This window comes from Pisolithus orientalis (assembly GCF_024613125.1).
Source record: "Pisolithus orientalis strain OTSU chromosome Unknown F5J12scaffold_7, whole genome shotgun sequence".
NCBI classification, from domain to species: domain Eukaryota; kingdom Fungi; phylum Basidiomycota; class Agaricomycetes; order Boletales; family Pisolithaceae; genus Pisolithus; species Pisolithus orientalis.
This window is the reverse complement of record NW_026260788.1, coordinates 562,277-579,052: the sequence shown is the minus strand read 5'-3', so window position 1 is coordinate 579,052 and position 16,776 is coordinate 562,277. Positions and strand designations below refer to the sequence as shown.

The 16,776-nt window shown below is 46.2% G+C and overlaps 5 protein-coding genes across 5 annotated transcripts; 1 reads left to right on the top strand and 4 right to left on the bottom strand.

Moving 5' to 3' along the window:
* Positions 1-2,493: 2,493 nt before the first annotated feature.
* Positions 2,494-3,560, bottom strand: F5J12DRAFT_890501 (uncharacterized protein; the record flags this gene model as incomplete). The annotated part of the gene is made up of 4 exons (XM_051747416.1): positions 2,494-2,628; positions 2,683-2,916; positions 2,978-3,379; positions 3,429-3,560. The coding sequence occupies 4 exons, from the start codon at positions 3,558-3,560 to the stop codon at positions 2,494-2,496; spliced, it is 903 nt and encodes a 300-aa protein (XP_051602199.1).
* An 883-nt stretch (positions 3,561-4,443) lies between these two features.
* On the bottom strand, positions 4,444-5,073 carry F5J12DRAFT_781194 (uncharacterized protein; the record flags this gene model as incomplete). Its single annotated transcript, XM_051742541.1, has 4 exons — positions 4,444-4,467; positions 4,498-4,512; positions 4,652-4,928; positions 5,009-5,073. The coding sequence occupies 4 exons, from the start codon at positions 5,071-5,073 to the stop codon at positions 4,444-4,446; spliced, it is 381 nt and encodes a 126-aa protein (XP_051602198.1).
* Positions 5,074-10,543: 5,470 nt separating this feature from the next.
* F5J12DRAFT_816291 (uncharacterized protein) lies at positions 10,544-12,281 on the bottom strand. The gene is made up of 6 exons (XM_051745075.1): positions 12,208-12,281; positions 11,780-12,157; positions 11,621-11,718; positions 11,527-11,570; positions 11,030-11,465; positions 10,544-10,976 (listed from the first exon to the last, which is right to left on the bottom strand). The coding sequence occupies exons 2-6, from the start codon at positions 11,894-11,896 to the stop codon at positions 10,718-10,720; spliced, it is 954 nt and encodes a 317-aa protein (XP_051602197.1). The 5' UTR covers positions 11,897-12,157; positions 12,208-12,281; the 3' UTR covers positions 10,544-10,717.
* Positions 12,282-12,698: 417 nt separating this feature from the next.
* Positions 12,699-13,920, top strand: F5J12DRAFT_890498 (uncharacterized protein; the record flags this gene model as incomplete). Its single annotated transcript, XM_051747415.1, has 5 exons — positions 12,699-12,815; positions 12,875-12,972; positions 13,022-13,065; positions 13,121-13,562; positions 13,614-13,920. 5 exons carry the CDS (start codon positions 12,699-12,701, stop codon positions 13,918-13,920), a joined length of 1,008 nt encoding a protein of 335 aa, XP_051602196.1.
* A 682-nt stretch (positions 13,921-14,602) lies between these two features.
* Positions 14,603-16,509, bottom strand: F5J12DRAFT_519477 (uncharacterized protein). The gene is made up of 6 exons (XM_051739830.1): positions 16,017-16,509; positions 15,893-15,959; positions 15,509-15,835; positions 15,378-15,451; positions 15,160-15,289; positions 14,603-15,101 (listed from the first exon to the last, which is right to left on the bottom strand). The coding sequence occupies exons 1-6, from the start codon at positions 16,404-16,406 to the stop codon at positions 14,773-14,775; spliced, it is 1,317 nt and encodes a 438-aa protein (XP_051602195.1). The 5' UTR covers positions 16,407-16,509; the 3' UTR covers positions 14,603-14,772.
* Between the last annotated feature and the right edge of the window lie 267 nt (positions 16,510-16,776).

Genomic DNA, 16,776 nt, shown 5'->3' with positions numbered 1-16,776 from the left:
GATGATTAACAATCCCAACCTACAGCCTAATGTGACCATAAATTGTTGGATTGCCAGAATTCTTCTATTTGACTTCAAGCTTGTACATGTTCCAGCACACAAGCACACAGTGCTGGACAGACTTTCAAGGAGGCTGAGAGCAGAAGAAGATGAGGAGGGAGTCAAGGACTATGAGGATTGGGTAGATGAGTGTGGGGCCTTTGCTGTTGAGCTCTTGAATCACAGGGAAGCACATTTTGAGTCTCAACCTTACCCCTTGGGAATTCTGAGTGTCATGTCAGACTCATCTCTTGCCCTGTCACAGAGTCTAGGAATCTTTACTGCTGAAGAATTGATGCCAGAAAACTTCAAGACTGAAATTCTGAGGTCAGAGAAAGTGAAGCAGAGTGAAGAGAGGATGAGAGTGGTGAAGGAGTTTTTGGAGACAAAGAAAATGCCAGAAGGGTTGGAAGAGGCTGAATTGGAAAGCCTAGTGCATCTTGCAACTTGGTTTTTCATGAAAGGAGGGGAACTGTGGAAGAAGGATCCCCAGGGACAGCATCAGCTAGTGGTACCCCCACACAAACACCTTGGGATTCTCCACCAGGCCAATGATGACCTGGGGCACAAGGGTATCTTCTTGACCTGCATGTGTTTGCTGACTCACTTTTGGTGGCCCATGCTAGAGCAGGATGTCTGTTGGTATGTTATAATCATGCCACGAGTGCCAGACCCACCAATTGGATTGCATACATATTCTGCCAGTCATCGCCATTCCCAAACCCCTATTCTACAAGGTATATATGGACATGTTCTTAATGCCAAAGTCAAATGGCTTTCACTATGTCACCCAAGCCTGCTGTTCACTCACCAGTTACCCCAAATGGGCTATGCTTCATGCAGAGACAGGCAAGCTCCATTGAAAACTTCATCTTTGAACAGATTTTGTGCCATTGGGGTGCTGTTATGGAGATTGTCACAGATAACAGGGGACCATATGTCCTTGCTCTCAACTGGCTCTCCAAGACCTTTGGAATTCATCACATATGCATCTCCCCTTATAACTCACAGGCTAATGGAGTTGTTGAACAAGGGCATTTTGATGTAAGAGAGGAATGGTAAAAAGTTGTAGTGGGGAAGCATCAAGATGGACAGAAGTTAGCTCCTGCAGTATTTTGGGCAGAGAGGGTTATGGTCCACAAGGCAACCAGGTTTTCTCCATTCCATATGGCTCATGGTGTTGAACCCCAACTCCTTTTGATCTAGTCAAAGCAATGTTTTTAGCCCCTTTCGAAGCAGAATTTTACTTGACCACAGATCTCATCACTCACTGTGCTCACCAACTCCAGAAATGCCCAGAGGACTTCACTTGCATTCATGATCTGGTCCTAAAATCCCACTTTGTGTCAGCCAAGGAATTCATTGATTGTTTCACACATTCTATCAAAGACTTTAACTTTGAACCAGGGTCACTTGTCCTCATACAAAATTGTGCACATTCAAGCTAGAACTCAACTGGAAAACCAAACCACATCACCTAGGACCTATGATCATCATCAGACACACTAAAGGCAGCTTGTACATACTTGCAGAATTAGATGGCACTGTCTCGAAATTCCACTTCACTGCCTTTTGCCTATACCCCTATTTCCTGCAGAATAATGCTCATATTGAAGTCACCCAGCTGACTGGCACTGCCATGCAAGACCTGGATTGCCTTGAAGATGATTCATTCCCAGACCCTATGCTCACTGGCATCCATTTGGATGAGTCAGATGAGTAATCTGTCTTTCTTTTTACCTCCTTTCTTTCCTTTCTCCATTCTTTCTTTTTTCAATACCCATTTCATCTCATATATAAAATCTGCACCACTCACAAGAGTCAAAAAAAAAAAATTCCACAGTACTTCTACCTTCAGAAGTCTTACTTTTCCTTCCCTTACTGTAGTACTAATACTGACACATGAAAGACTCTTACAATTTCAGAACATATGAGTACAAAAAAATCTGCAGACACTAGTACACTATTTACAGGTCCTTCAACCTTCAGCAGCTCCTCCCATCTAGCCTGTGCAGTCTTGATCTGATGTATTACCCACCTCACCAACATCTCCAGCAGCCAGTAGACCTGCTCCAGCTCAAATTCCTTGTCCTCAGCTCTCACCTTGAGCACTCACAGACATTTGATGAAGCTCACTGTCAACTGCTCACATGGGATTCCAACCTCTGAATTTTGGCGACCAAAGGAGTGGTGCTCTGGACTGGCTCTTCAACACCTCCCAGTTCATTTAGCAAGCTGGTTGCAGTCGCAGAAAATGGCTTCAAACTTGATTTGTGGTTTGTCAAAAGGGAGTGTTGGGGGGGGGGGTTCATTGACAGGGGCAGGTGAGAACAAAGGTCTGGGTGTTGGAGTAGCCCCATGGAAAAAGAGATGAGGGGTTGGTGAAGGATTGTGAGGGGAGGAACTTGGTTCTGGGGTAGGCAAACATGTGGGGGTCAGATCAGGTTGTCATTTTCAAGGTGGAATTTTCAGAGTGAGTTTCTTAGTGGGTCCAGTCACAGGTTCTGCTGGGGCCACCTTCAAGGTTGTAATTGATTTGACTTGTTTGTGGGACAGCCCTGCCTCCCCAATGGTACCAGAGTTCTTTTGCTGAAGGCGGTGTCAACTCATTCCCTTGCAGACTTTCACCTGTACAGTACTCACCTTTCTCCCTACTCCATGAGAGCATGAGCACTTGTGCTTTGCCTTCCTGCACCATTTGCAGGATGACTCTGGCTCCCCAATGCACACAAGGTTCACCTGGGCACATGTCTCACAGGGCTCATTGTCTCCAGCTGTGCAAGGTCCCTTTGTGGAAGGACCTGGCTTGCCTTCACCTTCACCTTCACCCTCATCATTGTCAATGTCATCAGCCAGCTTGTCCTCCTCACTGGTGGCCTGTGGAGTTTTCATTGAAGTCAGCATTCACACTCAGGGTTGTCAAAGACATAGAATGCACCTTCTGTTTCCCTTTTCCCTTGCTCATGCTACCAGAGCCCCCCCCTGTCAAACATGCAGCTCCTCTTGATGGGTATCCTTTGGTGTCTTCTGGCATGCAATCTTGACCCTCACCTCTTGCTGCTTGGCCCTGGGTGCACATGGACAGTGCCTTGGCCAACCTCTCAGCCTCCAACTGCATTCTCTCCTCTACCCACTTCTGGTGGTCCTCAAAAAGGTCATTGATGTTGAATCTATGCTGCCCTTCTGGCTGCTGAAGATCCGCTATTGCTATAGCCACTGGGATCACATCATTCTGCTGTATTGTGGCTTCTTCAGTCATGTCACATAGGTTGGCATCATGCACCTTCAGGATGGAGATCTTGTTCTCATCAATGTACTTCCACCACAAGTAGATGCCAGCCTGGGGATTGGTCAGCATGTCACATTGCACAGGTCTCTAGTGCACTCACCCAAGTCTGATCCCAGTCCTCCACCCACTTGTATATTGCCTCTAAGCTCTCTTTGGGCCATGGCACTGTGTTGATTAGCACCCTAACATGTCTTAGAGCTGCTGACAGCAAGGTGATTGCCTGGTCCCTCATGCTGCATACTGGTCATGTGTCATGGATCAAGTAGGCTTGCATGTCAAAGATTGGGTATGGGCTTGGGTAGTGGATACAGGTGTGGCTGGGGAGTGAAAGTTTGACAAGTAGTGGGCCACCTTCTGAGCATGTTTAAATTCTGCAGGGCCATCTCATACAATGTGGAATTTCCCTCTGCATGAGGCAGAATTCTGACCATGTGCCATCATTGTTACATAACACCTGCTGATATTCTGCACTCATCTCTGTCACATCTCAGTTTTGTCTGACCAAGGACAGTCAGCATTTGAAAGTCCCTGGGAGGTGTAGGGAGCCATATACTCCCTGAGGCTGGAACAGGAGTCTGTCACTAAATTCTGCTGGCCTCTGTGACAAACCCCTGTTGCTCTAGGCCTTTGGATGCTTTCAGAGTTCTTCCTGCTCATAACCTCATGTTGCCTCCCAACCCCTGTTGCCTTCAGAGTTTCTCTCAACCTTTGGCATGTCACCCAGCCATCAATGAGCTGATCTGGAAATTCCACATTTGCCCAGAGTCATCCAGAATTCAGTCAGCCAAGCCACCCCCAGCCACATCACCACTCACCCATGTTAGTCACCTTTACAAAAAACTCCAGTTACCTCTGTTGCACCCCAAATTCCACAAGCTGGACTTCATGCTAGTATGCTCTGCCCTCTTGTGCTTCCCCCTCCTGCTGACTCCACCTTTCACTTGTACATGTAACCTCATTCTGTCAGAAGATACCCCTTACTGTTGTCCTGTTTTAGTCTCATCTACTACTTGCTGGCCCATTTCATGTGCACCTGTATTTCTTTGATGTCTGTCATCCTCTCCTTTATTTTCTGGTCTTTTAGTTTTTCTGCCCCACCTTACTCTGACTTGTACCTACTTCCCTTGTACTATATAATTCTGCCATGATGTCAGAAATATACCACCCACCTTTAGAGTCACTATCTGTGTGTGTTCATGTGAGTTCAAGAGTTCTCAGAGTCTAAGTGCATATATTGAGTCTACAGCATCTACAGTGTCTCCAGTGGTCTTTGTGTCTCTTGCATCTCCCAGTCCTGCACTCCATACCCCATATCCCTCTCACCTCAAATACACTCTTCTCACCACCAATCAGCCTCTTGGAATTTTGTATACCCATCTTGCTGTTCCTCATGCATCCACATCCCTCTGGAATTAAATTTTGTAACCCTTGCACATATTCCCCCACCCCTTCTAGGGTAATCCTCAACTTCTCCTTCCATGTGGCACCCCTCAGGTCGATCCTAGGGAATTCTCCCTTCAGCTTTCCTCTAGTCACACACTTCCCAGAAGTCATGTCCCACAATGCATATATTGAAATCTCATCCACAGTGGGTTCAATCCTTGGGAGAATGTCAAGTTACTCATGCAATGGCAGGCTCAACACATTGGATCCAGTGGCACTTAAACCAGGTCAGCTGACTTGGAAGATGGAATTTTCACTGTTGGATGCCAAAGGTCAAATGCATATATTGAAACCTCATCCATGGTGGGTTCAATCTTTGGGAGAATTTTAAGGTACTTATGCAATGACAGGCCAGACACACTGGGTGTAGAATATATACTCTGTTGGGTTAAGTAGCCAACTGAGGTGTGAGTATGCTACTCAAGTACAAATACCAAGTGGGTGAAAGCATAATGTGAAAGGCAGAATATACAACACTCCTCCTCAAACATCATGGAGTCCAAGCTCATAGGCAAAGTGCTTGGCTTTGATGTTTGTAAGAGCCTTGGTAAGGGTATCTGCAACCATAGTCTATGTGTTTTGTACAGGCATGATAATTGCCATGGTGAGCAAGTGTCATTGCAGACTGGTTGTTGCAATGGATTATGGTTGGGAGTGAGAGTTGGCAGAAAAGTTCTTGGATAAGGTGATGAAGCCAGATGGCTTCTTTTGCAGCATAAGTAGCAGCAACATACTTAGCTTCTGTAGTAGATAAAGTAATGAGTTCTTGTTTCTTCAAGGCCCAGGAGATTGCTCCACCATTGAGCAGGAAGGCATGGCCAGAAATGGCATGCCAGTGCTCCTGTGAGGTGCCATCTGCATCCATATAGCCCTCAAGGCCATACCTATCACCTCTGAATGTCAATGCAAGCCCTTTCATGCCTAAAGGTATCAAAATATCCTTTTTATGCCCTCCCAATGTGCATGCATTTTCAGGCACTGGGCAGTTGAGAACTGGACTGAGGGGTCCATAGGCATTGCGACAGGCTGTAGATCTTCAAAATTATATTTTAACAGCATAGAATCAATGTAGGATGCCTGCAAGAGTGAGAGCATGAATGCCAAGTGATTACACACAACTTTTATTCTGAGTAGGGACAAGATGGGGCCTAAATCTGTTAATTTGAAGTTTGCAGCCACTTCAGATTTGAACCTTTTGATTAAGCTAGGGTTATTGCCAGTAATGGTGCAGTTGTCAATGTGCAATGCAAGGAGTAGGATGTCCTGGCCTGTGTGCATGAAGAAAACACCCCAGTCAGCTTCAGCACAATGCATACTGAGCATAGTGAGTGCAGTGCACAGCCACTCATACCACTTCAATGCTCCTTGCTTTGATCCATAAAGCACTACATGCAATCAGGGCAACAGGATTTTTATATTTGCTGTTAACTGAGAGTCCAGGTGGCAGTTGCATGTAGATTACTTCATCATCATCCAACTTCCCATTTAGGAAAGCACCCTGGAAGTCAAAAACATCAACATCCCAGTCATTCTGCACTGCAATAGCAAGGATGGTGCAGATAGATGCCATGCATGTGACAGGTGTGTAGGTATCATAGTAGTCAATGCTGTGGACCTGTGAGTAGCCTTTTTCCACAAGTCACACTTTGTATTTTTCAATTTCTCCCTGCATGTTGCATTTGATGTGAAATACCCATTTACAGCCAACCATGTTGACACCTCACAGTCTCTCAACAATGCTCCATGTTTGTGCTTCATCCAATAAGGTAAGTTCTTTATTAATTGCTTCCTCTCACTTTGACCAATCAGGTCTTGCATGAGCATCTTTGATCATGATGGGATCTGTCCCTTCTAGCTCCACAGTCCCAGCAACCAAGGCAAAAACTTCATCATCATCTTCATCCATCACCCCCATCATGCCCAGGTTTGCTGTCTCTCTATTCTCCTCTTGTTGTGAGCTTGGTTGTATTCCTTGAGGTAGTGGTAGTGTAGGTAGTGGGATTCATCTGTTGTATGTACCCTTGCCCTCATGCAGGCACCATACATATGCTGACTCAACACATGTGTGACCAGAGCAATGGGTGGGTGCTGCAGGTTCAAACCTTGGTCCAAGGTGGTCAATGGGAGTACTTGGTGTTGTAGGTGCACTTTCTGTGGTTCATATGGCATGCTGATTGCTTTTACCAGCTATGTGCAAGGTGGATGATGCTTCCTTGTCATCTGTGATGCATTTCTCCCCCTCAAGCCACATGCTGATAGGAATGGTGACCTCCTGCAAGCTGAATCAAACATTTTGTTTGACACCCACATGTTGTGAGTCCTTGAAATATATTCTGTGTGTATTTGTGCCCTTATTGAAGCCCACCCAGTGACCATCTTTTGCACACATGTCTAGTTTTGAATCATCTGCTGTGTGGACTTTGACATGGCAGCCCCAGATCAGTAGATTAGATAGATCTGGTTTCTTTTTATACAGCATTTTGTAGGGTGTCATTTTGTCAAGTGCATGGGTGGAGGTTTGGTTCTTTAACCAGTTTGCATGCATTATGGCTTCTCCCCATAGTGATTTTGGGAGGCTGCTTGCATTTAGCATGGTGCATACATGTTCAACAAGTGTGTGGTCCAAGAAAAGCCTTTTAACCTTTGTGTTGAACTGCATCAGTAGCCAGGCTTCATACTTCTGGTAGGACTGGTAGGACTCAAAGGTTTCATCCTTTGACTTCAGGAGGTACAGGCTTGTAAAGCAAGTATGGTCATTGGTGTATGACACAAAATACTGACTCCTTGCATTCGTTCAGACAGGGGATGGTCCCCATAAGTCTGTATGGATTTCATCACCAACCTTGTCTTGGTGTGGGGGGTCTCAGATTTTTCCTATGGGTTTTTGGGTTGCCTTGGCATACTCACATGCATCACAAGATTCAACTGTTGCATGGGAAGGGTCTAGGCTTATTCCAGTTACAATGCTGTCCTTTAGCATTTGTTTAATAGTGTCTGGTGATATATGGCTGAGCCACACATGGATATCTTTCATGGTAAGGGTTACTCTCAAGTTTGCCAAGCCCACATAAATCTTCTGCATGGCTTTGGTTGTATAGAGGCTGCTGCTGACTGGTACTTCCCCAAGGAGTTTCTTTTGCCTGTTAAAGATCTTGCAGCACAAGTCACAGAAGAGTATGGCATATCCACTTGCATCCAGGCAGCTAATGGATACCAGGGTCATGCCAATCTTAGGTGTATGCAGAACATCCTTCAAGAGGATACAAGTGGGCAAGTTGCCATTTGGTAGGGATATGTACACATCTCCTTTTCCAATGGCTTCAAAGGTTCATTTGTCCACTGCAGTAATGGGTTTAGGAGTAATGGGCTTATAGTTGACAAAGTTTTCCTTGTATGATGACATGTGATGAGAGGCTCCAGAGTCATATAGAGTAGTGTAGCTTGGTGGTCTTGTGTACACACTAGTAGCAAATGTCTCTGGGGATGGTTGAGCTTCATTGACCTCAGCTTCATAGCTGTTGTTGATATGTGCAAGCCATACCCTATCTGGGTCATTGCTACTGTCATTCTTGGCCACTGCTGTGTGCTCTTTTTGCTTCCCTTTGTTTGGAGACTTCCCTCCACTTTGTGAGTCATCCCCACTTGACCTGCATTCACAAGCTCAGTGCCCACATTTTCCACATTTGTAGCAAGTTCCAGTGAACTTCTTCTGCATTCCTCAGCTGAGTATGCTGCATTGTCTGCATTGCTAGACTTCTTCTGCTTTGTGGCACAGTGGTCATACTCATCTTGTACTGCATCCATGAGAGTTGCAGTTGTTAGGGTAGTGGAAGTGGAAACTTTTGCTGAGTGCAGACATTGCTCTGATGACAGAGTCATAAGAGCTTGGGAGGGATGTCATGACCATAGCCATGTAGCTTTCATCTGTCAGGGCTTGGCCCATTGAGGCAAGTTGTTCATGTATTTGCTGCATTTTGTCAAAGTGTTCCCTGACATTTCCTTTCTCCATGCATATTATAGTTTGGAGCTTCTTCAGCAGTTCAACCAATACAACACAAGAGCACTTCTTGAAAAGGTTAGATAGGTATGTCCAGATGTCAAGTGCAGTAGCAAGACTCTTCATTTGGATGAACAGTGTGTCAGGGATCATGCCAGTGATTTGTTGCTTGACAATGGCTTGGCCAAACCTCCATTCTTTTAGAGTAGCTTGGTAGTTCATCACTTCCTTTTTCTCCTCTGTGGAGATAGGTATCCAGCTCTTGCTCTGGTTTGGTAGTGTCTTGGGGTTGACTGGCATTGTCTCAGTACCATCTATGTACCTGAGCAGCCCACAAGCATCCAAAGACCACATTAGCCTGTCCTTGTATGTCACCCAGTTCTCTCCATCTGCCAAGAGCTTTGGGACCTTAAGGAAATCATCTCTGAGCTTGGATGTGAATGACATGTTGCTACAAGTTCCCAGTTAGTGAGCACTGGGGCTCATAACCTGTAGAATATATACTACAGGACTATTAGCAGAGTGTAAAGACAGAATGTGGAAAGTGCTCACCTCAGTTGGGTTAAGTAGCCAACTGAGGTGTGAATATACTACTCAAGTACAAAAATGAATGTGATTATGTAATATGGCTAAACACATACCATAATACCAAGTGGATGAAAGCATAATGTGAAAGGCAGAATATACAACACTGGGTCCTGTGCTCACTGTTGGGTGCTGAGGGTCAAATGCATATATTGAAATCTCATCCACAGTGGGTTCAATCCTTGGGAGAATGTCAAGGTACTCATGCAATGACAGGCTGGATGCATTGAGTCCCACATTACTTAGACCAGGTCTGCTAGTTGGGTTGGCAAGTGGAATTTTTACTGAAATCATCCTCACAGCTTTGGTCACATAGCTTAAAATCTTCTGGTAGTAGGATCATGGATGTTCATGTTCCCACCCAGCAATCACACTATTTTAGACAAGTTAGCCTCTGTGTCATGAATTTGGCTCATGTTAAACTATCCCAATTTTTTTAAAATTGTTGTGCCATCACCATACTTATTCAACTTATTCAACTTATTTGACTCCAGTGTGTAAGTCAAATAAGTCCAAATAAGTCAGGATAGTATTTTGTTAATTTCCTGATGGCTCTCAGTGAGATCAAGCATTTGTACCTTCAAAATTGGACTTAACCTCATGTCAAGTTGCAACTCTCTTACAATGTCAGGATTTTTACCCCACTGGTATTGAGACTGCTTGCATGCAACATTTCACACTACTGGTGTGATATAGCAGTGTACACATGTGCCAACCATTGTCAGCAAGACTTTCTCAGGCCACCCACATCAGGAAAATAACACTTCACTATTTTTGACTTTTTGTGACTAATGTGACTTTTTGGGAAGGAATCTACTATCATTACCCATGTCCTGCAGGCATGGCTGCACTGTTCTTGCTTATTTTGGTCTTGTTCAAACCACCTAATTCATAGCTTTCAGTAGATACCACATACATTCAAATTGATGGAGGTTCCAAAGAGATATTGTGATTTTTCTCTCAGACAGTGTGCATCACACCAATGGCTCAATATCTCTGAATTTTCAGACATTTTCTAGTCTTCTTGGCTTAGATATATCATCATTTAGTTGTCTCAATAGATTCTGTTCTCTCTTCATTCTTCAAAATGCTGTATATGGTCAAAAAAAAAGTACAGATAGTAGGTTCCTTCCCAAAAAGTCACAAATAGTCACAATAGTCACAAAAAAGTCAAAAAAAGTCACATAAAGGTCAAAAATAGTAAAGTGTTAATTTCCTGATGCACTGATACCAACCCAGGATAATACATATATATAGGGACCAACCACTTATTCAAGACAGATGTGGGTACATACTAGTAGCAATCAGCATGCAGTGCAGACTTCAGTCCAATCATGCTAGCCAATTGCATCAGACTTCAAGCTTCAAACTTCACCGATACTGCTGCTTTCCCCGGCAGTGATAGCATCTGTCATTTGCCCATTTGCGAAAACCGGTGTTGTCAACTTCGCACAGGTCACTTGACACTCTTCCGAGGTTTTGATCAACAAATTTCGATATACTCGACAGGCCATAGCACTCGTCAACATTACAGCCGGTGTTGACAGTATAGTTTGCAGTGTGGGAGATGAGAAGGGGTCTGCGCTGAGCACAAACCGCATTAGGTTAGCGCCAGTGGTGATCCTGTCCAGATATCATAAAGGTGTCCGTGCAGGGAGAAGACCAGATTTACTTACAAATAATACTGCTGTCCTCCTTGAAACACAGCACGCGAGAGGTGAGGGAGGCCATTTCCACAGCAGAAAGTCCTCCAGTCGTTCTTCTGGCCCATCCGATGACCGGAAAGGATCTTGTACACGATAGCAAAATAGACAAGGGTATCGAAGAGCACAGGATCCATAAAAGCAATGGAGAGAGCGGTCCAGCCTTGATGTCGAATACAGTGTTTTGTGTCGGCAATTTCGCTATAATCGTGCATGGTACTAAAGAATACTGCACAGGAAGTGCCAACGCCGATGACCCAAAGGAAGTTGAAAACATATTGGATGGTTCTACTGCCGTGGTAGACAGCGTGAACACGTTTGAGGAAGAGGAAGGAAGCGGCTGCAGATGTTATGACCTGGAATGCCACTACAAACATGGCAACAAGTGTGCAATTTGAAAGCGGGCCAGCTGCAGATGAACGTCCTCAGGGTTCAGCATTAAAGCCCATTCTGAATATCGAGAGACTCACTCTTCTGCAGTATGGCCAGGACTACCATAACAAGCACAGATGGTCTATAGAGATGTCAGCAAAGTCATGACAACTATTGATTCAAACTTCTCACCTAGCCAAAAAATAAGCGAAGAGAGTAACTGACGGTCTTCCCATCCGGATTAACCCGTAGTCATCGGCGATGCTGAAGAGTATATCCCAGATCAGTGCCTTGTCCAAAACTCGTGTCAGCATTGTCGTAGGCACCGGGCTTGTAATCATGGCAACATACACCAAGTGTCACTAAGGCGATGTTTCTACTGAGCTCATAATTGCTTGCTTCGTCTGGGCCGAGATAGTTGAGATATATGTTGGGGTTGAGGATAGGAGGAGATCCTTGAGTACTCATAACTGGGGAGAGCAGGAGTGTGTCATTTTTGACCACATCTGTAGGGAGTCGATACTAATAAGTAGGTCGAGCGTGATGGAACTGGAAATAATTTTTTTGAGATGGTCATTTGACTGTATCAGGAGGAAAAGTACCTCCGAATCCTCTCTGTTAACTTTGCCACCACAAAGCAGAGGGGGTTGGGAGGCACTTTCCCCTCATAAAGCTAAATGACCACTTCATGTTCAGCATGCGTCATTTCCATAGAGGCACACCATCATGCTAGTAAGTCACTTCAGGAAGCGAATAGATGGTTTAAACCTGTCACTGACTGGTTATGGTCGTGATTTCAGCGTTCCCCGTCCCTCTGATTGGCAAGTACAATCAGATGGATGCCTTATGAGGTTAAAGTACATGTTGCCTTGACTGGCAGGCACAGCCTGAGCCTGGAGACCGTAAAGCACAGCCGAGCAGTACAGCCATACTAGCTGCCACTTACAGCGGACAAGAAATTGGCGCCTGGAGAGCTGAGCTTCGTATGTAGACTGGCCGTCCGACTATTGCTAGTGCAACACGTCACTTACTACCACAGTTTTAGGCCATCGGCACTCGGATGGCTTTGTCTCATTAGACGATCCTGGTGTGCGGTTAGGATCCGAAATATCTTCTTGCTGTGGAGCATGGCGGTTTCGTGCCTGTTGCATGCGCCAACACCTGCCAGCACAGCACAGCCAACTCCCAAGAAAACTCGCTACGTAAAAGAGATCAAGTCCTTCGCGACGCGGCTAATAATGCTAAATCTATGTCCCCAATTGCCTCGGTCATGAGTGCCCAAGAATCCCCTCCTATCATCAACCCCAATGTGTATCTCAACTACCTCAGCACTGGCGAAGCAACCATCTATGAAGTAGGAAGAGGTATCAATCTGGCAACCTTAGGCGTACGCTGTGTCAATGCAAATTCGGTGCCCACGATAATACTGACGTGAGCCGCGAAAAGGCCTTGATCTGGGACATACTCTCCAGCCTCCCCGATGAACGTAAGCTGATCCAAGTGGGAAGGGGGTCCACTATTCTATTTGCCTACTTTTTGGCTAGGTGAGAGTATGGCTCGATGTTTGCCTTGACCTTTTTAACGTCTCCGTAGACCATCCGCGCTTGCCATGGTGATTCTCACTGTTCTGGAGCAAAGTGAGTGGTTCTCAGCATTGTGAATGTGTTGTCCCCTGAGTACATTCATCTGCAGCTGGTCCGGTGTCAAACTGCAGGCTTATCGCCGCCATTTCAGCAGCGCTTCAGATCATATCATCCGCGGCTGCATCGTACTTGTTTCTCAAGCGTGTCCATGCCGTTTACTTTGGCAGCAGAAGTGTTCAATACTTTTTCAGCTTTCTTTGGGTCGTCGGAATTGGCACTTCTTGCTTGCTCCTTTACGATGCTGTACATGGTTACAGCGAGATCGCTAATACTAAACACTGCATCCGGCAACAAGACTGGGCCGCTCTTCCCGTCGCCTTTGGGATCCCCGTTCTCTTCGATGGCCTCGTCTATTCTGCCATCATACACAAGATCCTTTCCACTCATCAGACGGGCCAGAAGAGGGGCTGGAGGACTTTCTTCTACCGTTCTAGCAAGGGACTTCCTCATTTTTCGCGTGCTGTGTTTGAGGGAGGACAACTATACTACCTGTAAGCAACCGCGGTCATCTTCGCCTGAACACGTTTGTAACACCCGGACAGGATGACTAACAGCATAAATATGACTCGCCTCAATTTCAGCACAAGCTTCTCTATGCCTCCCTCCTACCAAGTTATGCTCTCGGCACCCACTATAGCACTAACGAGTGTGATGGCCTGTCGCGTGTATCGAAACTTGTTGATTACGGCCTCAGATGAAGTTCATATGGATGACAGGGAGCTGACAAGACCGGTATTTGCAAATGGACGAAAGGGAAATGTATCGCTATCACTGGCAGCAGAGACAGTACCTCCAGAGATGAAGTCATGTGCAGATGGTGGAGGTGAAAGTACGGCCTCCAACGTTTAAACCTGTCCAACCTCTTCATGACAACGTTTGTAATTGTAAATGTAAAACATGGTAATATCTTCTTATGGCATCGGGTGTCGCTAGTGTCATTGGATTCAGTCATATGTAACTCCATTCCTTGATGCTGGACAGGGATAAGTTGCAAGCCAAGAAACTATCTGTGCTGCGCGTCACACAGTTGGCCTAGTTGAACGAGGCGATCGATGCCAGAGTGACACTCCGCTGGCTATGGGGACTGGACTGACATCGGGGTTGGCGTAGTGGATATAGAACCAAATGTCGGCCGCATTACATCTCGTAATACAGGCGCTCTCATAGATTCCGACTTAGATCGGAACGTCCATGGAATTCCCCTGCAAACACCACACATACCTTCACATCTTCTGTGCGGTGCGGACACGCGCAGGTTCATCTGTTAAAGACCTACCTAGCATGGTACAGTTTCTATCAGGTGAGTCAGTGTCGATTCTGCATGACTTCAGCGAATCGTCAGTACTTCCATTTCATTGTTAGTGTTGACGGCATTATCCGACGGTCGATTATTGCGCTATGATACGTGCCATCCTGACTCACCTGGCCCGCGTCCAATTTGTCTCGGGAGAGTAGGTTGGTGCCCATTTAAAAAAGCTGCACGCGCACACTTTCTCCGTGATGTGCCTCAGTTGACATCGTCAAGCCCGGACCACGACACCGCCTATATAGGTCGTCGGCTTCCGTACTACAGGATTGCCATTGCCTCCAGTCTATGTAATGGGGCATCATGAAGATGCGAATTCGTGGCACTCGTCGATTTGAAACTTGGGACTTCATCGTCAATGGTATGGTCAGGAAGTGAGCGTGGTCAAGAAGACGTCACTTTGATTTACCGTTGCCACGGTTCTTCGATGAGTCCGAAAGGAAAATGGGCTTGGAGGTAAAAATGCGGCTCATTACACTGCTAGTGACCGCTCCTTCGTCAGACACATCCCCATTCGGTTTCGGTGTGGTCAATGCTTCCCGGGATGCTGAGGACGAACGCCGTTCCCCTTCGGCGTGGGAAACTTTGCGTTGAGAAGTGATTCTTGACGCGTTATCGAGCTCCCTCCAGGAGAGGTCTGCGAATCTAGCTGGTAATCCGAGATGGGAAGTCGGGGAATCCCTTAACCACGTCTCTCCACTCGTTGAAGTAATTTCTCCTGATTCTAAAACCAGCAAAAGGTCAGTGCCTAGAAGTCGTAGAAAAGAGATGAGACAGTATACCATCTAGTAATATCAGCGGGTCCTCAGAGTCTTCTGAGAGGTTCGCTAGTGGCTGAGATGGGAAGACTAGCTGAGGCACGTCACGCCGAGGTGAGACTATACGACTCTTCTCTGATTGTGTTGTCGATAGCTTCGGGCCGGTCGATGAGGGATGCGAGAGGCAAAGGTTACAATGATCATAAATGCTGTATGGACTTCGCAAAGGAAGCTGAACTCACGCTTTGCTCCCACCTCATTCGGGTCCCATGCATTCTGGGTCTGCCTCGTTCGGCTGATCGCTCTGAGGGGCGGACTGGAGAGTCCAGTGAGGGCAGTGCGAATACTCAAGAGGGGATCGACCGACACATACCTTGTTCCAACATTAATGAACTTTCTGTAAAACCCGACTCCTTGTCACGCTCAAGTGGTTGGATTCTCTCCGATGTGTTAAATTCAACGCTCCGCACATGCGGAGTAACTCCCGATGGATTGCTGTATTTCGGTGAGACGTCATTCAAAGTGACGTTGTGCTCGGCCGGTCTCATCGGTTGGTCTGCGGAAAGTTTGTCTTTCCATGTTTCCTCCAGGTTCCTTGCCTGGAAATAAAGTTGACCAAGAGCTTTCCGGATGTACGTGACAAGGTTTGTATATGGCAGACGATAGACTTCGAGCTTTGGGGTGATAACGTATGTCCAGTCTGCAAAACGTATTACGTCAGACGATTATTGGCGACCGAGAACCGAGAACAACCCACCTGCGAGTACAGGCGGTGAAGCAGTGGTAGCGTTGAATGTCAACGAGGAAAGACGATTTGGAGAGGACTATCGCATGAACGCGTCAGGTTGCGGATTTCCAGTATATAACCTTCTTGGACTTACAACTTTACTGTCCCGAAAGGGTGCTTTCGGGGAATCTACGTCCGCACCCTTAGTAAGGACAAGTGAAATAACAGCCGACAATTTCCTTGACAGCCTTCTACGAAGAGTTGTCCGTTTGTGTGTATTCTTTTTGGAAATCTTGAAAACGAGACTAAGGTCCAGCTGGTCCTCCCTCTTGCGGTGCTTCTCCGAAACTGGAGGAGGCTGCCAGTCATCCTTGATGAGGGCAGCTTTATGTACAGCCTGCATGGAAAACGCGGGGCACAAGTAGTATGGAAATGCACGAATGGGAAGATTCGCTGATGGATGGGTTGGGTCTAACGCATACTTGGGGTTGGGGTTGAAACCCGGCAGTAAGGTTGTGGGTGTAGTACCGCGTCTCTGAGACATTGCTCATACATAGCGACAAGAGAAATAACAACCAGAACATACGTTGAGTGACGTGGGCCTGCCGACAGACTTTGGCAGCCTCGATAGTTCTCGACATGGTTTCATGGGACAGACTAGTAGCTGGCACCGCCAGAAACTGACCTCCCAAACAAGGTAACATATAACGTCATCGATGAGCCTGGCTTATCTAATCACACCTTTCTTATCAAGGAGATCGGGGGCAACCCCCTATTACTATTACAACGATCGCGGGACGGGAATGGCCAGGCTTTGCGCCGGATAGAGTGGTCGCACCCGGGGAGGGGAATAAAATAGGAGTCTTTGTCGAGCATTGCGCTTCTCGTATCTCTGAAACGACGTCCGTCTTCAA

Bases quoted from the DNA above. Each gene is read 5' to 3' on its own strand.
- F5J12DRAFT_816291 (XM_051745075.1), bottom strand. From the start codon at position 11,896: ATGAGTACTCAAGGATCTCCTCCTATCCTCAACCCCAACATATATCTC. The intron at 11,571-11,620 runs GTGAGAAGTTTG...ACATCTCTATAG, and splicing joins TTCGCTTATTTTTTGGCTAG to ACCATCTGTGCTTGTTATGG. The intron at 11,466-11,526 runs GTGAGTCTCTCG...GTTCATCTGCAG, and splicing joins CCTGGCCATACTGCAGAAGA to CTGGCCCGCTTTCAAATTGC.
- F5J12DRAFT_519477 (XM_051739830.1), bottom strand. From the start codon at position 16,406: ATGTCTCAGAGACGCGGTACTACACCCACAACCTTACTGCCGGGTTTC. The intron at 15,452-15,508 runs GTATGTGTCGGT...TGGACTCTCCAG, and splicing joins TTCATTAATGTTGGAACAAG to TCCGCCCCTCAGAGCGATCA. The intron at 15,290-15,377 runs GTGAGTTCAGCT...ACCGGCCCGAAG, and splicing joins GAATGAGGTGGGAGCAAAGC to CTATCGACAACACAATCAGA.